The 22,343-nt window shown below is 39.1% G+C and overlaps 1 protein-coding gene across 3 annotated transcripts in view; it reads right to left on the bottom strand.

Annotated features, from left to right (window-relative positions):
• The window catches only part of LOC306843195 (protein c-ets-1-B-like), a 46,613-nt gene that overhangs the window by 21,727 nt on the left and 2,543 nt on the right, over positions 1–22,343 (bottom strand). Inside the window, exons 2-3 of one of the 3 annotated variants that reach the window (XM_079374514.1) lie at positions 21,637–21,735; positions 16,184–16,334 (exon numbers count right to left, since the gene is read on the bottom strand). In XM_079374514.1, the coding sequence (XP_079230640.1) occupies positions 16,184–16,334; positions 21,637–21,705 (220 nt within the window). In that variant the 5' untranslated portion in view covers positions 21,706–21,735. Of the gene's footprint in view, positions 1–3,955; positions 4,385–16,183; positions 16,335–21,636; positions 21,736–22,343 lie in introns of those variants that run through there. The other 2 variants (XM_079374516.1, XM_079374515.1) reach the window with 2 other exon arrangements.

The following is a 22,343-nucleotide window of genomic DNA, read 5'->3' as shown; positions in this document are numbered from 1 at the left end:
TGTTACAGCGAAAATGGCGCTGACGTATGGTTCAGTCATTCTGACGCATGTAACGATTTGGAAAACGTTTGCTTGTGCCATTAGCCTGTGCCAATAACTTGATGGAATAAAGGCTAGGACCTCGCTTCACCCTTTGATGACTACACTTTAAAGGCAAAAATAAAAACCTGTGTTCACCAGAAAGAATTTTTGACAGGGGAGTCATGTAGCCAGTGGACATTCTGTGAATGGGGAGTCATTCACAACAGTAGGCAAGACACTATGATCTAACGGTGTTTCATCGTAGCCTCAAGGCCTCAGTCTGGTGAAGTGTCAAATATGAATCCAGTCACTTCTAAACCCTACACCTCACATTAGTAAATTATTTTCGAAGTGACTCGTACTCTGTTCAGCAAACTATAAAACCTCAGAGACCCACATCAGACTAACCTTGATTGCCAGGGTCCGTATTTGCACAGCTGTCAGGTAAGCAAGGCATGCTTAGGCCTGGTGAGAGTGTGAAGAGTCTGACATTAAAGAAACCTATCTGTTATGTAACTCGGGAATCCAGGCCATTTTAAGATACACCCTTGAAGAAGACTGCCTGCTTGAATTATCATCTCTTCACACTTGTCTACTTCTGCACTAGTTCTGTGTGTGGTATCTAAAGCAAGGGTGTATGAGCAGGCCTAGCAGGGGATCAGGATGAGAGAGAGTGTCTGCAGTGTCTTAATCAGATAAACATGGTCAATGGGCAGCGCACCCAATCCTCAGACATTCCTATCACTCACTGAACCCTGAGATGGACACCGAGTGAGAAAGAAGGAGAAAGGGAAGACCAGATACCCTCATCAAGGGTTGTTTCTCTAGTCCGAAATGAGTGGGAGGTGACCCCTGGCTGTCTCTCATGTTGTTGCTGACTCATTTCACTGTGCTAAGTAGTCTTTGGGCAAAGATGAAAGGAGTGACCCCGTTGTCAAGCATTTTGACTACGCCCCTTACAACGCAAAGCTCTCAGAAGATGCTGAAGACTTCTGGCACAGCAAAACTGGCTGGGTAGGAACAGCATTAGCCATTTTGGTAGCAGATGTTACATGGGTTTATTCTAACATCTGTGCTGCGCCACCACACGATTCAAACTTGTGAATGACTTGTGAGCTCCTTAGCAGGTCGCACGGTCAAACTTTTCCACGTAAACACTTTTGCTTCCAGACTATCTGCGTGTTCTTGGAGATTGTTTTGTGCTAACTCCATACGCAATCTTATTTTAGCAATTCCATTAATGAATGTAAGTGTGTTTATCGAGGCTGTCCTGTTCTTGTGTAGGTCCCATTGTCTCTTCATGCACTACATGTCTCCGGGGTAAATCAGATAATCTCGACTGAACTCTAAACAACTTCTATGTGACTCTTGATTGAATTCAACCATTCATCACTTTTGTATAAACAGAGTCAAAAAAGCAAATGGGGGGCAGGGAAAGGCGGGCTTGTCTTTGCACTAGCCGTTGTCTTCAAGACACAGCTCGCTTGTCTTGATTTAAGACCCAATACAAACTGGGATCAGGTGCTTAATGTCTATGGCCTCTCCGCATTAACGACGCGTGCATGCTAGAAACTATCATTTGTGCCAGTCTGCCAGAGCTTTACTACAAGCACTTTGTGCTGAACACGGGACCAGCAAGGTGCACATATCCATTCTTCCAGAAGATTAAAGTAGCAGACCAGCAGTAAACATGTCTTACGTGGATTGTACAGTCTTTGCCAATGCACTCCATTCACCCTGGCCTGAACATTCACGGTTGACTGAACTCAAGGGAGCTTGTCTTGAGAAATTGTTTTGCAAGATAGCACGATATTTTGGCAACCCCCGCTGCAAGTATCAGCACTTTTTTTTTTAATAGTGCACAACTGTTTTTACATGCGAGGAGAAGGCTTGTGCATGTGTGTTGGAGAGTGTCTACGCGTGGTCATGTGCCAGTGCATTTGTAAATGTAAACTCTGTGTGTGAAAAGAGAGCAGGCCCTTGTGCATGCGAGGTAATGATTAATATCACATCTTACACATCAAGCTGGAGTCATTATGTTTTAGCTTTTGTTCTGACATGCTTGCAAAGGTGAATGCCTTTTTCCATGATGTATTAACAGCTGGTGGTGGTGTGTGTGTTTGAGAGGTTGGGAGTCAGAATTCTGGGTGTACAACCACCAGCTGTGGTCGAAGCCAGTCAGCATTTTATCGTAGGGAAACTAGCGGCCACTGAACTCACCCTGCCCTTCCGGGCCAAAGAAGAGGGTCAGATTCTTAAAGAGTCCACTGGGCCGACACATGTGCTAACATCCCACTTGCAGGCTTGTCGCTTTATTCCAGTCCTCGGGAGTACAGAGGGGGAGTGTGAGACTGCTGACTGCTTAACCAGCATGGCACCTTTCCTCCCTATCTCCCTTCGCCCTGGTCAGGCATGCAGCCCCTCCTGAGCCGGGCTGGGTCAGCAGTGGGGGTTAATGGATGTGGTATGAATGGACATTGAAGCAGTATCATGACAATCTTCATTCAGTTGACACTGACCACTCTTTAGCCAAAAGGGAAATTCCCTGCCATGACATGCATGCGTGAGATTGCACAAGCACACTCACATCAAAACACAAAAGAAAGAAATATGAAACTTTAATCACGCAGTAACAAGGAGGCCCATAATATCTGCATAAAAGGAAAGAAAGCCCAGGGCTCAGCCAATGACCAAATAATGAACTTACACTAAATGCACGAGAACATTAAATGACGCAATATTCTGAAAGTCAGCTTGACACAAAAATAATCACTCTTGTAGTTAAAATTCAAGCCTGCTGGTCATGGATGAAATGAAACACGACTATGTAAAGTGATAAAGTCTGTCACGTCATGAGAGGCCATGTGTGGCAGTCAACATCAGTCTGGTGTCAGACTCTTCACGTACAGTATTTGCTAAAATGATTACATTGCTCTCATTCTTGCACTGTAGCAATAAAAGAGTCCAGTTTTGGACATACTATCAGTATAGCTGTTCAAATGATTGAAAAGACAACAATATGCTGTGAATATATTAATGCACCATCGCAGTATTTAACTTATTTAATCCTGCCGGTAACATTTGTGGCATAAATTTACAGAGTTGTAAACTATAAATGAAAGTGAGGACTGACTACATTTCATAAGAACATTTTTACATGACTGGTAGAAGTAGTCACATGACCAGAGCTGTTTAATTCCAATCTGAAAGCTCCATAAAAGCAAGCATGTAAAACATGTCATAATACACATGCTGTTTAACAAATATGATTCATATAATGTATTATTGCTGTCTCATGATCAGAATACATGCAAACATGTTTGTGGTCATATCTGTGGCCAGTGGGACAAAAGAAAGATTATCAATGTCAATATGTATCTGGCTGATTAACATAATAAAAATGGAAGAAAAAAATTGAAAAGTAAAATATATTTATTATTGTATTAATTGATACCCTTTTCCCACAACTGCATGATAATACAACACTATCTATATTCTAGTGTATGCAACTTTCTGTTGGGTCTTATTGAACAGCTAAGCAGTTTTCCCTCACTGGTTACAACTGTGACCACATATAAAACATATTCACTAACTTGGCTGAAATTAGGCTAGGAGTAAACTAAAAACCAATGGGTTAGAATTAAAATATTAAATAAGACTTGTATAGCATTGAATCAAGGGCTGGCACATCTGGAGCGCCGCATGCAGGCTGTTCTAGCTGTCTATCACTCACTGATCAAAAACATTTGTTTCGGAACATTTCTGTCTGACATCAAATCATGACTGTATGCTACATTATCTCGATTGCAATTCATTTCACATAAACATTACCTCAGTATGCACAAAAGTTACTCATAACTGTCTGGACAAGTGACGAATACGCGTTTTGCAAAAATCAAAGCAATGAGGATGAGAGAACGAGTAGAGCACTTACCGTCTACTTTTTCAGATTTTATTATAGTTAACGGCTTAATATCGACAGCTGCCGTCATTGTCACGCATTCAATGTACAAAGTCTGATTGTATGTTTTTAGTCCCAAACGTGTCCTCCAAAGTCCGTCTGTGTGCCTGGAGTTTCTTCGAAATTACAGAGGTTTTCCCTTAACAAGATCCGATCTCTGAAGTACTGAAGCGTCTCTTTTCCTCCCTCTCTCTTTCTCCTATCTATCTCAATCACTCTTTCATTCCCTCCCTCTGTTAGTTACCCCTGTCCAGGGCGGTTCTGTGTGCGGCACGGAAGAGGCTGATCCGCGTAAAGGGGCGGTGATTCAATTCAATTACACTCCACTCTGCTGTCTCTCCCTGGACGCGACGCACGCGCCGCTAGAGCGCTTCATTTCGAAACGTCCACCAAACCAGCTGTGAGCTCAATGCTAACGGTTCAGCTACAATAAAACGGATGATAAACTTTGCACACACACACACATCCATATATATGTGTGTTTTGGTTGTGTGTGTGTGTGTGTGTGTGTGTGTGTGTATTCCCCATTTTTAGCAAAAATTTTTATAAAAGTTAACTTGGCCTATAATATATATATATATATATATATATATATATATATATATATTTGTATTTATTGTTTTATAAAACAAGGCTTCCTCTATCGGAACTTAATGTTTTTGCTTGTTAAAATATTTTTTTTCATGAATGTGATTATTTGCAAAGATAGTGATAATACTAGCTACAATAGTTGATAACATAAACTGAAGGTGCATCACATCATGGCAATTTGGAAGACGCCCCAGTATAGGCCATTTTATTGATTGTCAGAATGTAGACAATTATTAATTCCTCTGGCTCTTCGGTCTCAATCTTCCCTTTTCCTTGCACGGCATCTTTAAGAGCCAGATGAAAATTTACCAGTCATTCCAATCGGCACACACCTTCTTGTTCTCTCTTGGCTGCGCACAAGACTTCATTACATGGTTTCCCACTGTTGTGATTCCTTTGTAAATAGCTATGCCCCCCCCCCCTTATTTTTGCACTAAAGTGAAGCTCAACCAATGAGACGGAGCCTTGCATTTTGCGTATGGTCACTAGAGATCACGAAGCTGTGATTACATCTGACCTGGAAACGAGTTTGGTAATTTCTTGGCCACAATCGCCACTTGAATAGTTATGGGAACTTCCCATTTGTTAATTTCACTTACTGTTAGGGGCTTATTCAACACAGAGAAGCTGATGTTGACAAAGCGAGCCGTTTCACAAAGAAACTGAGGTCACATTTTGTCCATTATCTGTGCGAATAGTCTTGAGCAATTTCTTTAGACTCAAAAAAAAACAAAAACAAAAAAAAACACATGAGTAAAAATGTTGCCTAACTGCACTGATGCAATCTACTGTCATATCACCATAACAGCTCACAAACGCCCATTTACTCGCATGTGCTGTTCTTCAGTGATTTCAAAAGCTGAGACATGCTGACCTCCAAATGATGAATGTGGCACACCTCACTCTCTCAAGGAAAAGCTGCCAAGGGCAAGAAAACTATTCAGTCTATTTAAAAACACAGATAAACAGTGTAATCCGTGCTGGCTCATGTTTTAGTATCCCATTCGTCATTGTGAATGGCTGGAGCTACGCTCAGTTGAACTCTCACCGGAGCGGTGGAATCACACCAGCAACAGAAGAGGATAAAAAGACATGTCTCCCGTCTGGCTAATAGTCTGCAAATGATCTGAAAGTAACGAGTGCTCTCATAACTTCGACCCAGCCCTCATAAACACCTCAGCATATTTCCTGCCCACCTTGACTAGATCAGAAAAAACCCAATTTAGGATTTTACAGAGGATCTTCTCGCCACACCGGCAGCGCTGGATCTGAATCCTAGCCAACTTTCAGACACCTCCAATTTAAAAAAAAAAATAATAATCCACTTTATTTGCATTAAAACAGCACTCGAACATCATGCATATCTGGTTGGGTTCGACTCATGTTGTGAACAGTTCAGATTGAATTTTATTAAATGAATCACTCAATTTATGGATTTGAGCAAAGATTGACTCTTTTTGATGCTATTGCATGACGTCTCATTGATGATTTTTTAATGTTTTTGAAATGTTTTTGAAATCAGTTATGCGTGCCAACACTATTAAAAACTAAGTTTCTCAATCAGCATCGATGGTTCCATGAAGAACCTTAACATCCATTCCACAAAAGATTCCTTAAAGTAGAAAAAGGTTCTTCATATTTTTCAAATGTTCTTCACACTAAGAAAAAGAAAAATGGTTTTCAACTTGATTGTATATTTAAAATGTAATTTGTTCCTCTGATCAAAGCTGTATTTTCAGCATCATTACTCCAGTCTTCAGTGTCACATGATCCTTCAGAAATCATTCTAATATACTGATTTGCCGCTCAATTATAATTAGCGCTTAAAAACAAATTCCACTATATATGCATTGAAAAAGCTCAAACGTCAACGAATGTATATCTGGTTGTTTGGACTCATGTCGTGAACAGCTGAAATTCAATTTCATAAATCGAATCACCCTACTTATGGATTTGAGCAAAGATTGACTTGCGTCTAAAAGGAGGTGAATGGAGGCGGAGGGATGAGGGCCTGCGACTGCTTAACTTAATTAGTTGCCATGGTAACAGATTGCCTCAAAAATTTTCATGTGCTGATCAGCTCGTTTCCTAAGTGGAGCCCAACGGTTTTGACAACTGTGAGAACGGCTGCCTAGAACACTTAGGTACGTCACGGCGGATTTGTGCGTTTCCGTAAAACTAATTCTGACCTCCCGGATTTTCCACAAAGAGCTTCGGCAATGGAAAGCTGAGGTAAGAAATGTGACCAGCCCAGGTCTCTGCGTTCAGAATAACCCTATTAGCCGGGTCAATACTAGGCTACGAGTACGGTGGTGCACATCTGCGAGCTGCGTTGAGAGGCCGGGGAGCCAGCGTTATTGATTAGCTATGGATTTTTAAACAGGGATTCTTCAGAGTGTCCATTAAGCTGTCTGGATAGTGTTTCATCCGACAGATATGAGCGATTATGGAAATGGCTGAGCCTTTATGGGGCTTCTGTGGTCACAAGAACCCGTCAATGAGAGCTGGAAGGGGGAAGGGATCTTAAGGGAAGGAGGACTTCTCGCACTTCTCCCCCTTCTGTCAGTCAGTCACTCATTCACTCATTCGCTCGACCCCCTCTCACTGCTCCGCTTTGTTTTAAGTCTTAATGAGCTCCTTGTATGTACTTTTAAAAGGACAGACCAGGCTCCCTTGCGCCCAGAGGCAGCCATTAAGACTAATGGGGTTGCTGACTAATATCAGAGCCAGAGGTTGCTGAGTGGCCCTTTTTCTCCTTTTAAGAAAGGACGCCTACATCCGGCCTGCAGACTGTCACAGCTTTGTTGCTTTCTTGCCAGTTTCATGATCTGTTTTGACTCTCGTGCGATTGGGATGGCATGGCTCTGTTTTCAAATATATTACACTTACGGTCAAACAATTGGAATAATTAAGGTTTTTTTATGTTTTTGAAAGAATGCTATAACAAGCAAACAAAATCTATATGAATACATTTTAAAATGTAATTTATTCCTGTGATCAAAGCTGATCATTACTCCAGTCTTTAGTGTCACACGATCCTTCAGAAATCATTCTAATATACTGATTTGCTGATTTTTGAGGAAACAGTGATACTTTTTTTATGGAATTGTTAAGAGAAAGATTAAAAAACTTGATTGTTTGAAATATGAATGTTTTGTAACATTATAAATGTCTGTCACTTTCGATCAATTTAATGCATCCTTGCTGAATAAAAGTATTATTTTCTTATTTACACCAAACTTTCTAGAAAATACGAAGCAGCACAACTGTGTTCAGCTTTGATAATAATCAGAAATGTTTCTTGAGCAGCAAATCAGCATATCAGAATGATTTCTGAAGGATCATGTGACACTGAAGACTGGAGTAATGATGCTGAAAATTCAGCTTTACATCACAGCAATAAATTACATTTTAACATCTATTCACATAGATATCAGCTATTTGAAATTGTAATAATATTTCACAATATTAGTACTGATTTTTCTGGATTTTTAATCAAATAAATGTAGCCTTGGTGAGCAGAAGGGACATTTAAAAATCGTAACTATCCTAACTTTGTGTATCCGATCCATGAAGGTTTTGGTTGGAATTTGACCGACTGGCCAACAGCCAAACACCTCATTCAGCCGTCAGTGTATATTCATTGTCCATTAATTTTCCAGTGCTTCTTCTGTCTTGTTGGACGCTGTATTATAGGATGGAAAATTGTTGCGTACAAACCGGCGAAGTCTGGGATAAGTACCCAAATACCAGCTAACTGTAGGGTAACAGGATTTCTCAGAAACCTCCTCAAGGTAGCCAACGCTTCTGGAATTATAAGAAATTCAGCATGAGCACGGGGGAGTCTTGGTCTTGATTCATAAAATCGAAATTCATTCATTCTCCAACTTGGATCGCAAGCAACATCAGAAGTTGTTGACTCCCGAAAACAAGCAGTCTCCAGGATACAGTGAAGGAAAAACATGTCTCCTGCTCTCTGGCCCGTCACACTTACTGGAAGCATGTGCTTTGCCTCAGAACTGTTCATAGTTGTATGGGAATTTACCCTGAGGAGGGCAATCAGGCTGTGTTAAGGAGTTCATTATGCTGGAGGAAGACGCCGCTTCTCTGATCGCCACTGTGCTGTTGTCATGGTTTCGGTAGTTATGAGGTATCAGATCAGGCTGGGGAAGAGCTGAGCAGTGCAACATCTGTATAACAGCTACCATCAAGAATCAAGCCATGGGTGCTAACAAGATGAGTTTATGCTGGACATCAAGCAGCATTTATACTGGGAAAAGCCAAAAATATCATATCATATGAGTAATTCATATTGGTCACAGTCTTGTTTGTTTAAAATTTCAAAAAAATAAAAAAAAGTTTTTTGGATAATGCAATACATTAAATACTTAAAAGAAAAGAAAAAAAAGAAAAAAGGTGGAATTATTTTTTAATAATTAATTAATTTTTATTTTCTGACATTTTAAATATTAAAATTATATACTATTTTGTCTAATTCAATTAAAGTATGATAAAAAAGTGATAAATATAAAACAAAGAAAAATGAATATATATATATATATATATATATATATATATTAACTGATAACCAATATGACATCAGCACCTCAAGCTATCCGTAATGAACAGCAGTAAAATGAAGTACCAGCTAACACATTTCAGCAAAATAAAATAAAGGGATTATTACTGACTTTCTCACAGTGATACTGATCATGAAACAATGTAACATTCACACATCAACACACACACACATATAAAACTGTAGCAGACACACTTTTCTTTGTGTATTGTGTGTGTGTGTTTGGTGAATTAATGCGGACCATGGACAGCAGATGGGGGTTTACCGATGCTGTCCCAAACAGGCAGGGAGGGGGACTGCTTGAACAAAGGCTAAGCTCTTTCTTATCAATTAGCACTGCTAAAAAGCACATCTCTCTCCTCCATTAGCTCCACCACGTGTCTGCTATTCACCCCATTGTGTGGCAAATTAAATTACGTCCCTCCATCTCGCCCTCTCTCCTCCTCCCCTCTCTAGGCGTCTTTTCCCCCAGTCGTTCTGTCTTTACACACACACACACACACACACACACGTGCAACAGGCCACAGCGCTGCCGCTCCTCAGTCCATTGATCTGACAAGTTAGAGGCTGCTGGCCTATTCAATGCATCATATACTGCAGGAATGCCGTGTGCATTCAGTATCCTGTCTTTTTTTAATCACCCACACGTTATTCCAAATCTGTACGACTTTCATGATGAGAACTTGGGCAGAATGTCCGAGCTGCTCTTTTCCATGCGAATAAAATGGATGGTGATTTAGCCACAAATTGGTGTGTGATAGTGTGATTCAGTCTCAAATCTTATGATGAATGAATGATGCATTTATATAGCGCTTTATTGTGTATTGCTGTACACCCAAAGCGCTTTACAATCATGTGGTGGGCTCTCTCCTCAACCACCACCAGTTATGAATCGGTTAAAAATGCCTCACGCAAGATTCACACAAGCTTTTATGAAAAATAAGTGCACTTTAGCATCCTTAAAAAAAAAAAAGTACTTACAGAAATAATAAACTTTAAAAGAATATACCTAGGTGCAAAAGACACTTAATTGCTTGTCATTTACAATTAAATTAAAACGCATTATAGTTTAAATGTGTATTACATGCAATTAGTTACACTTAAGGGTGTTTTATGACCCACTTAAGTAAGAAGTACATATTTATATATCATTTCATAATTACACCTTTTGTCTTTTAAATATGGTTAAAGTTAGAGCTGAATGTGCTGACAAGCATTTATGCTAAACAAAATTGTGCTTCAATTCCATTTCTGTAACTCGTGTTCTGAAGATCAACGAAGGTGTTACATGTTTGGAACGACATGAGGGTGAGTAATTAATGACAGAATTTTCATTTTTGGGTGAACTATCCCTTTAATTATGCAAATTCAGAATGTTCAGCTTGTGTAATTGTTGCCTATACATTTGATTTTGTAACATTGTAACATGGATCGCCTTTGCGAAAACCGTAATGAAGAAATAAAATGATCTGGAGGGGAACTGAAGTTAGTTTCGACACTTGACCTTGCAAAGTGGAGCTGTAGTCCTAAACTTTCACTCATGCGCACTTACAGCTAAAAATGCTCTCTCTCTCTCGTTTTGTTTTACAGTTGGGGGAAGTGTGTGCAGGACTGATTAGCATCACTGTTTCCTCCTTTCCCATAACCCCCAGACCCCCGCCAGTCATCTGTTTATTTTAACCCAAAAAAAATGGGCCTTGGCCCGCGAGGACGTACCCTCATCAGAGACAGCACTCTCCTCCAAACAGACACACACATCTATATAAAAAGATACAGACTTAGCACACACACACACGCACACACTGGAAGGTGCTTCCACACAACGTCATACACACACTTCTAAATATCAGCTCTGCAGTTTCTCCTCAATTCAACTGTCCAGTTGTCAAATCACATAAAATGTAAGCCAGCGGTGCCAGAGCTGCATAACACAGCTGTCAGTGTGTGTGTGCGAGAGAGAGAGAGGGAGATGTGGGAGTTTACAGTGCAATTTTAATGGATGGAGCTGTGAGAACATGTATTTGTATGCGTGTTCCTTTTTTGTCATTTGGACTTTCGGTATGTGTAATTTGAGCAATGAAGTCTTGTATATAAGACAAGTGGAGAAATGTAACATTTTTAAATATTAAAATGAAATGGGTGAAACAGCATTTTTATTATAACAAAAAAGGGTGACCATTTGTCGTCTTTTTCCTGGACAGGACTTCTAATTTAGCAAAAACCTGAACATTTTAGCCATGTTTTCCTATTGACACGCTCTCTACCCATTCATTATATGTACAAATGCATTGCTTTGACTGTTCTCTGTAGATCCCAAAAAGTTATATTTCTGGCAGCTGTAAAGGCCCTTTCATACAAAAAGTGAAATGAATAAGCCTCAGGCTGAATGAAGTGCCTCTGCACCTCACTCCTGATTTCTCTCAACACGGGACAGGAGAGGAGGTAGTAAATAAATGGGAAAGCAAAGTAACTTGTGTTGAAAAAAATAACTAAATATCCTCTTGTAAATTTAACATTAATGTGTTACTTTACTAGTCACTTGAAAAGATAAGTCCTAAGTCATGTTACTTGTAATGTTTTACCCCCAACACTGGCTATTATTGAAACTAATTCTTCAGCAAGTACGTATATGACAACAGTAGCAAAACAAATCCAAAGCCCAGGCAATTTAGACAATTTAGAAACCCCGGCCATATAGGAAAAAGATGATGTATGGTCTCCTTATTATAAAACGGCTTACTTCCACGTTGAAAAATAAGGTGGATATGCTTTTTTTGACTTTCAAAGTGATGGGAGGTGCGAACTAAAGCTAAAAAAAAGCTAAAAATACTGTTCTAAAAATGTTCTGTATTGTTCTACTGAATAAAAAAGTATTCTACATCTTGTATGCACTGAGGGTCAGTAAATTAACAGCAAATTTACATTTTGGGGTAAAGTATCCATTTAAAGTGGCCTTTTATTTTGTGCAAAACAAAACAAAAAAACCTTTAAGATTTGAAGTACACTACAAATGCAGATTCAAAACAATTCATCATGGTTCTTTTTTCACAAGGCCTGATGATGATAAGAGTATAGTTGGCCTACTTTGCTCAGTTTAAGGCATTTTATCATTGTTGAATCTCTAGATTTCTCTAGAATTTTATGTAGAAAATGCCTCCTTATTTAATAATGGTTGCATGGTTTATCTTTGGAAACACACCGTGTGATAAGCAGCATTCACATCTGGACTGTAGAGAGCTAGAGACTGCATACAAAATAGATAGAAAAGTATAGTCTACTAGTGCACATTCTCTGTGAAATAGTACAGACAAATAATTACTTCTTGATGGACTTGAGGAGCAACAGTGTGTGACACATTGCAGAAAACTGACACAAGCATACAGGTCCCATATGTGTCGAACGCAAAAGCCGTTTACAGCGTTTCGCTGGTTTAACTGCCTGCACCTGCGCCTGCAGCCTACAGATGCAGGACTAGTACAGCTCCGCTGAAGCTGTCTGAAAACACGTGGGCGTCTGCGCGTGTCTATGTGCGTTATGGAGTGTCACACGACACGTTTCACGGCACACCTGGAAGCCAAATGCAGGCCTGCTCTTCTAATAGTCATGGAATAAATTCCACCTTCATTTGCAGCAATAATGCACCAGTTCGTTAAACATCATAAGCTTGATTGGGTAGTATTAAAAAAGGACAGAGGAAAAAATTACGTCTGGAAAGCCAAATCATGTAGTCAAAAGAATTTTAGTCAGTCTTTTCACTGGAAATTACATAAGGAGCTAAATTTGGTCACAACTTTCCGAAAGATTTTGCTGTCCTGAAAGGGACGGAAAAACAGATGTAATCCCAAACCGAAAAACAGTCTGTCAGCTCTGAGGTAACGCTTAACATCATAAAGTCATTTACCAAATTAGTAATAAGCGTGCATTACCAGAGCGGAGTGTGAGGGGGCGGTTCCCATTCATTCTCTATAGTAGTAGTAGTAGTAGTAGCGCTTTATTGTCACTAGTCACAAGTACCAGCGAAATTAGCCATCAACCTGTCCATACATACACAACATACATACAATATGACAAGGCGGTAGACAGGACAGGAAGACAGGGAATTGAGGAAGAAATAAAGCTTAAACATGAGGAAGGAGGGGAGAAAAAAATAACCCCCAGACTATGCTCCTATGGGAGTACAGTGTGAGAACAGAAAAAACACCCCAGCAACAAAAGCACATAATCAATACACCATAGACACACGACTTGCAACAGGTGGGGGGTAATCCAGCTCCTATAAACAGCCATCCGGTCCAGCAGCCTAGCATAGGACCTAATCAGCAAATTATGTGAGGGATTGTGGGATTGACAGTGGAGCGTAAAGGGAGTGAGAATGTCAGAAAGTTGAGAAATACTAAACTTCAGGCAAATTATGGGTGATATTGCCAATCACAGATATTGGTATTATCCAAGTAATATCACAGATATTGGTATTATCCAAGTAAAACTTGAGTGCTTCTTTATGTAGTGTCATAATTACTACTGTTGTCTATGAAATATGGTTAAAATTACTGCTCAATGTACTGACAAGCATTCATGATAAACTAAAATATGTCAAGCTTCTGTCGTGTATTTGAATATATGTGCAAAAGGCCGCAAAATGTGTGTTTAAATGACAAACTAATGGCCAAATTTCATTAAAGAAGAAAGTGTCCCAATTTTCCTGAATTCACCCCTACTCTTTCAAAAAAAAGATGAAATTAATTCAGGTAAATTGGGACACTTTGCCATTGAGATGACTCGGAACAATGTACCAATTAACCTGAATTCCTCCCTACTTAATATGGAAAAAAATAACTTCAAAATATAATGAATGCAATGTTTTCGGACAATAACTGCATGCTATTTATAATTAAATGAACATGTATTATTCTGAGTTTATATTAAATGCAGTTAGATGAACTTGTTTTGACCCACTTAAGTAGGATTTCATACAGTATAGTTTCATAACTGCTTCTGTTGTCTTTGAAATATGGTTAAAGTTTTAGCATTTATGTAAACTAAAATATACTTAATATCCTTTTTATTGAAACGTGTATGTCATGTATTTAATTATAGGCCACAAAAAGTGACAAATTGACACTTTTTTTAATTTTATGTGCTTCCAACTGCTCTCATGCATGTGCTTGATGACTTAAGATCAAAGTATAAGGTAAAAAGTCACACTAACTGCTCCAGACGAGAGCTTCTGGGTGACAGGAGGGTGGCCTGTTTCATTCTGACTAGCAGCTGTAGCAGTCCAACGGTTTTTGCACGCGGTGGCTTGGATGACAGTTCTAGAGTGTGTTTTGAGGTTACCGGCTCACACAGGCGAGCTCCTTCGCTTTAGATTTGACTAAACCGTGCCTCACCCATGACTAAAAAAACGATCTCTGGATTCTGCCGGCCTCCAAAAGCTCTCTAAACACACGGCCCGTCGTATTAAATAAAACGCCAAACATAAGAGCATTCGCAGCGCTCACATGCATCACCTCTGAGGAAAGAGTTCAAGAGGTCGTTTTTTTCCAGTTGACGTTTTTTATGATGGTGCAACGTACTCAGGCCAAGCTGGAGGCTTTCAGTGAGTGGCTCCAGCAACAAACATCAGCAAATCCCGGCCTGATCCCCCAGGGACCCTGAGGCTTGGGAAAAGGACGGCCGCTGCTGAGCCCTCGCGCCCTTGTACCCTTGTGGCCTTGTGTCCCGTTTGGGGAGGTGTCAAGCGATAGTTGGTGCCACTGCTGGATCCATCCCAACACATACATGCACATACAGATGGCGCATGCCGCTGCTTTTTTGGCGTTTTGAAAAGCAGGGATGCTGATGTCAAACACTGGGAGGAATGTTCTCATTCTGAATAAACATTAAAAAAAAAAATGTCCTGGACAAAAAATCCAGAGCATGCAGTCACCTCCTCCATCCAACGTCACACACACAAATAAAAACACGCACATACTCACACATGCACTGAGTGTGGCAGAGAATACATTGTTCTCTGGGGGACGACGGGGACATTGACCCCCAAAGAGATGCTTTTACCAGATGCCTCACAGTTTCCTCCTCCTCAAATCTGAAGTGTGTGTTTGCGCACATGCACGTTTCACAGTCACACACACACACAAAGATCTGTTTTACGCCAAACAGGCCTCAACTTTACATTGTGTCAAGAGTGTATTGACCTCATTCTGAGTCATGCGTTTTTTTCTTTACTCTACAATCAACTGCTCGCCACCCGGTTTATGTCTCAAATATGACTTTTCAGAGTGAAACTGAATTTTTAAGAGATAGTGTTGGATGGAATGATTTTAGCGATCAGGAACTGATTGGACAAAGAAAAGTGGGCGTTACGTTCCAGGACAAAGGGGAGGGGTTAAAAAAGTAAGAGGGATTTGTGATGTCAGCCGAAAAGTAAAGAAATTGTATTTTAATTTTAGTATTTAATTTTCATTTTAAGCAGAGCCACTAAATAATAGGTATAATTAAAATAATAATAATAAGATTTGGATATTATACAAACCTATGAATTGTGCAAAATAAAATAATAGTAATATAATAATGTCTAAATAAAAAAATAAAAAAATAATAATGTATAAAATAAACAAAATATAAAGGAAATATATTAATGTTTACTTTAAAAAATGTTATGTTTATAATCTAAGAAAGGTAATATTTGATGGTATTAATAATAATGTGTTATTTTTTTTATTTAATTTTACAAATGTTTATGATTAACAAATGGATTTGTAATTATTATTATTATTATTATTGTTGTTTATTTAATGTTACTTTATTCTATATTTTATATATAATGTTTATTTTATTTATGTTTACTAAATTTTATAATCTATAAAAGGTAAATGCTGGACAAATTATTAAAAAAATGTCGATGATTGTTCAAACAGCCTTTATTTTATAAATCAGAAGATATACATTAAGAAACTTGGCCTTGATTCTTTAATATCCCTCAAACACTCATTCCAGCACACACACACACACAGCATGTTTTGTCTTACCGCTGGGGCTGAGCTCTGGTCCGTGGGGCACCTCCTGCAGGGTGATGTGTTGGCCGTACAGGGGTCTGGGTGGAGCTGGGTTTTGTGGGTGACACACGGCGGGAGGCTGCATCTGAGGAAGCACAGTCACTGCCATCCCTCCACTCGACCTCTACAGAAACAAACACAACACAAACTACTGAAGCCAAAGCTGGGATGCTGCTGTTACTTGGGAAAGCCACAGAGATGACTGGATTATTTGCAGTTCACTTTAAACACAGCATAGTAATAGAAAGTTATATCTAAACCCTTTTTGTGTCAAAGGTCTTTTGTCTTTCAAGGAGTTTCATTCATGACCGCTTACCATCGGTGGACGGCAAAGATTTTTTTACATATGAAATTCCCTGTGTGGCCCGAGGCAGCTCGAGTTTCTGTTGAAGCAAAGCGCTTGAGAAGCAGTTTTATTCTTTTGATCTCGGTGGGACTCTGACGTCAGGCCAGGAGAAAGGGAAGTCAGACAGTCAAAAAAAAAAAAAAAAAAAGAAAGAAAATGAAAGAGAGAGACACTAGCAGAGAACTTTGCTGAATCAACTGGTTCCTTCACAGGGTCATAACCATTTTTTTGTTTTTATTTTCATGAAGATCTCTTATAATGTTAGTAAAGTTTTTATTTTATTTTTTAATTTGTGTCAGCTCTGCCTTTAGGGTATGCAAAAAAAATTAAAATCTAACATTTGGTTTGTTTTGCTAGTATGTCAAGCTCTTTTGTCTCAGAGAAAAGAAAAAAATCATAACTTAAGAACTTAAACTATGCTCAAACCAAAACAAATGGATGATTATTTATAGGGTACAGTGTTTACATTTAAAATAACAATCAGTATTCTGGAATCAGAGGTCAGAGATAGAATGTTTTGCAGAAAGAAAACTGATCCAGGATCAACTCTGACCTTTTAATACCCTCAAAAATAAGATCCGGTAAACACACAGAAGCATTAGCCACTCAATCTCCCAAATCCTCCTCTGCGAGGAGATGCCAACAGATCCACAAACAGTCCTTCATCTGCGGGCTTCTGAGGCTCTTTCTGAGGGAAAATACCTCTTACAAAACAATTTGTGGCAGATAAAGGTCCATTGAAATAGCCAAATCAACTTCCTTTGGCCAAAAGCACATGCCATCACATGTAATTGTGTAGAAGATATGTGTAGAGAGTAAATAGGCATTGTCCTCAGCTTGTTGACAGTCTCGGTTAACTTCTTGGAAAGAATGTTTAAGATTGATGAAACAATGCAGTTTTTGTGACCAAAGCGTAACGGGCCTTCAGTTTGGAGGAGATTGTTTTGCACTCTTGTTTTAGAAACCTGATATGAAATCTGCCGCTGCACGCATGCCTCAAAAATCATGTCCAATTTTCAATGGGGTTTTGATTCATGTCATGATGTTCACTGCTGGGTACAGGAACAGGTTAACTGGTATCAGCACATCTAAAGCATCTTTGTGGTGAATAAATCAGGATTAATGCAGGGCGATCGCATGCGTCTGCTCTAGATTATTTGTTTGAAATGTTATCTGTCTGCAAAAAAAAAGAGCTTCTTTCCATTTCGAAGAAGCTGCAAGCTTTCTTTGATATGATTCATCAAGACTAAAGTGTTGAGCGTGGCTGGTAGTGGTGCAAATAATAATTTGACAAGTGGCTGCCACAGGCTGGAGTTCGTTTAGAGCAGCTCTCGTGCTTTTTGAAGATATTGTATCTGTAAAGTTAAAGGGACAACAAGAGTCCAGCCATTTTATTTTAAATGTTTTTGTCAAAACAAAAAGCATGTTTTACTAACATACATTGTTATAGCATAACAAACATTATAACTTACACATAATCCAAAATCTTCTACCTCCAATACCTCCTTCTACCTTCATGAAGGGAGGCGTCCGCAGCCTGACCGACTGCCCATCTGATAAACCTGCTGATGAGTTAAGACTGTGGTTATCAGCCGAGACCTGGCAGCAGCTTTATAGAGCTGAGCTCATTGGAGGATCGTGCTTAGGCTGTCTGAACGTCCCTCGCTGGAGTCATGGGGAGCGGAGACGAGAAGTCGAGAGCGGAGAGAGATATAGATGATTGTTGAGGAGGAAGTAGGGAGGACGGCTGTAGGATTTATGGGGTACAGGAGGGTCACAAAGGGCAATGCCACCCCTGAACCCACTGACATGGTTAAATCAGGGAGCTGGGATATCTGATGATGAGCGGGACATTAGTGGGACAACGTGACGATGTACAAAGAGGAAAGATGGGGATTGTAAAGAATTGAATGATTCTGGATCAGATTCCTCATAACGATTCAGATTCCTTAACAGTTCCATTACCTCTGCTTTGAAAACTTTTAAAGCATAAAACAAAGAAAAAGGAATGCAACTTAATTGCCAAATGCATAATTATTGTAAAAATCGTTACTTTTTTTTGCAATATCATAATTGGCCTTTACTATATTTAACTAATAAAATCTATATCAAAAACAATGTAAATTGCTTTGAAAAGCATGCATCTGTCAAATGCATGAAATGTACTGAAACAAACAAAGACATGGTGATATTTAATTTGTTTAATTTTATAAAATAATGCTGATAATGCAGGAAAAAAATAATAAGAAGCAGCTTTCGTGAATTTGATAACGCTAGTTGCATTGTATGTGTTTTGATTTGTGTAAAGGAAACGACTCTAAAGAATCATTTGTTTGCTAAATAGATTACAGGGGCTGTATCCGAAATCGCCCCCTATACCCTCAAATAGTGCACTATTTGAGGGGACATCCATTTTAAGTGGTGTTCGAAACCATAGTGGACGTTCTCGCGTGCACTCATTCAATCCCACAATGCACCGCAAAAACGAGTGTACAACCGATGTACACTCAACGGCTAGAGAATCCCCAGAATGCAATGCTAGAGTCAAGCGCCGAATGAATTCCCACGTCTCGCCAGAAGATGGCGCCCGCAATTGAATCATCCATTCATTAATTTTAGAAGCGCTCGTCCACGGCGTAATACAGCATAATACAACACAGGTACAAATTAATTGTAAATGGACTATTAGGGTTTACATCATTTCCGTGACATAAATAAATCCTGATTAAATCCTGATAGATAAATCCTTCAATCTTACTACTGGAGCTGCCCGTCTCAAATTATTATTAAACAGCAAGCAAACTATGCAATTTGAACTGCTCTGCTTGCACTTCAAGCATCATTCATTCTGAAATAACTACACTGGTTACACTTTAAATTTTTTGATTAACTTTATTTTATTTTATTTGTTTTAATGGTTCGTGGACCCAGTTCCAAATCCTAGAGGTACAGTAACGCTTTTTTTCCACCATACTTTGAAACCCAATGAACAGGAAAGCAAATGTGATGCATTTGAAAAGTGGATTTCATGATGAAGTGGATTTTTATAGAATGCTCTTATGCGACCCTCAGGATAAATGAAGTGTGTCCTGTCAACAGATACTTAAGCAGAAACAATAACACCAGGCAATCTTGTTCTTTTAGTCTGTAGTGCTAATGACACAGACAATATCTGCCTGTCTTCCTCAGTTCACTCGTCTTCATGAGCGAGCGAGGGGTGGAGGGGATGTTCAGGGGGAGAGATGAGATCAGAGAATGTCTTTTGTTCTTCAGCGCATGCAAATGAATGAACCAGGAGGGAAGCCCCCTCCGCATAGCCTTTGACCGTAGTGGGAGACAAGCGTCTCGATTTCAAAAGCCACAAGGCCACCTGAGCAGATTAGCTGTACGGTGAGTCCCTGCATGAGGAGGATGGGTCGGCTGCGGATTAGCATGCGACCCTTTCCGGCTCAAACACTAACAGCCCTGTCTGTGCATACTGATGCCTGAATGTCCTGCCTGAATCTTTATTAGACACCTTTGATTCTGCACTCACCTGTGCAGAATCCCAATGTGCCCCGGCCCGACTCCTCGCCAGGACTGTTAAAATGTTCTCTTTTACAAGCGCCCAACAAACTACCTTAACCCCTCTGACCTCTAGACGGGGTGGATGGGGGTTAAAAAGACGTAAATGTTTTTCCCTTTAAGCATTCCCATACTAATTCTTCCCCACCCTTTGTATTGTGCGTTTTGTTTAAATTGAGTCGAGAAAAACCTGTAGCTCTGGAGTCACACGCAGCGTTCTGCGTGCAAACACCATTCTGCATTCAGGGGCAGATTCGGTGTCACCTGCGGGTTCACATTCATTTAATGCCACTGAAATCACATTGATATTCACCTTTGCATCTGCTCAGATAATAGCAAATGTGTATGAAACACCTGGATGCAAGAAACCTGAGGTGATAGAGCTGGAATATTAAGGATATGTTTTGATTGAACTGAATGATATATATATATATATATATATATAACATTTATTTTCATTTAAAGGGAAAGTTCACCAAAAAATGAAACCTCTCACCCTAAAGTTGTTTCAAACCTGTATGAATTGCTTTCTTCTGCTGAACACAAAACTTCCATGGAGAAGGAAAATAAATAAAAATTATATGGAAGTCAATGGCTACCAGCAACTGTTTGGTTACCCACATTTGTCAAAGTATCTTCTTTTGTGTTCAGCAGAAGAAAGCAATTCATACAAGTTTGAAACAACATGAGGGTGAGTAAATGATGACAAAATGTTAATTTTTGGGTAAACTATCCCTTTAATATATATTATATATAATTAATTAGGGCTTTAATAATAAAAGTTAAGCTAAATCAACAGCAATTGTGGTATTTCATTTGATTGCAATTATAATAATAATAATAATAATAACAACAACAACAAATTAATATTACGATGAGACACTGGCACAGTTTTATTTATTTCATGCTTAGTCTACATTTTTTCAACAAATACATACACTAACTTTTCTCATAAAACTTTTTTATACTATGTTAGCTATATTTAAATTATTAGCTGTATATAAACTATTTAAATGCTCAATTTTACAGTTGTTTTATGGTTTCAGTGGTTACATCATTAAGTTTTAATGCCAACAAAGTAAAATGTTGCACAAAAAAGATCTTGTGGCTATACTACCGAAAATGTGAGTATCTTAATGCTTACGGACTGGCCCCATTCAATTCTATTGAAAGTTCCTTTCTGTAAAACAGATTTCTGCTTTTTTGAAGATAAATTTGCATTGATATTTTTGGCAGATGCTTTTATCTGAAGCAACTACCAGTGCATTCAAGACACTTTTTATCAGTCCTTTGTCCCAAAAGAAGGGACAAGTGGAAATTAACTTGTGTATTAATCAACTTTATGCAACAAATGCTGTTAACTCAGAAAAGTGAGACTGAATATCATGCCAACAGATTCTGAGGTTGAGTTTGCTGTAATAAGCAGGAGTGTGTGTGTTCACTTGTTTCTGACACATGGCTAGTGGGCAGCTCAGGCCAAACAGAGGTGATTTATAGTGGAAGGTGGAGGTCTTACCATTACACCCAGACAGTCAGGCGGTTGAAAAGCCTGACAGGAGGAAACTGGATCCAAGTAGTAACTCATTCTACGAGCTGGAGCTGCCGTGATGGAGGCCTGCAGACAAGACACACACACGAGAGGTGAGGACCTCAATCAATCTCACACTGTTTATCCTAGAAATGAGCTCCACCAACCTGGATTAGAAATAACCTGCCACTCAAAGCTAAAGATGACATGATGTGAGCCAAACGCAGCAGAAGGGTGGAAACGGATGGTGAAGCGATAGAGTCTTCTTCTATTGCAAAGTTATGTTGCTTAAGTGTGTCTTAATCAACCGGACTGAGTGGTGATCAGATAAATCTAAGCAGAGTCATCGTACGTAAATTTGCATGACTTTAAAAGAAAAGACTTTGACTGTGCCATTGTTTACTTCCATGTAAATAAGTATAATCTAATAAAAATAGTGGTCAGCTGATACAGCTCCTTCAGTGGTACTGATAACGAGACAGCAAGAGAAATAAACACTTTATTGCTGAAAAAAAAAACAAATTCTGCAATAAATTTTTCCAGCTATATATATATATATATGCAATATACTGATATATACATTAATATTATTAAATAAAATATACATTTTGAAAATAACAAATAATTGCCAAAAATGTTTGTTTGTCAGCCAGTAATATTTAAAAAATACAATCAATCAGTCAATGAACCAATCA

This window comes from Barbus barbus, assembly GCF_936440315.1.
Source record: "Barbus barbus genome assembly, chromosome: 23".
Lineage (NCBI taxonomy): Eukaryota > Metazoa > Chordata > Actinopteri > Cypriniformes > Cyprinidae > Barbus > Barbus barbus.
The sequence above is the reverse complement of the archived record's forward strand: the minus strand, read 5'-3'. Positions and strand labels throughout refer to the sequence as shown.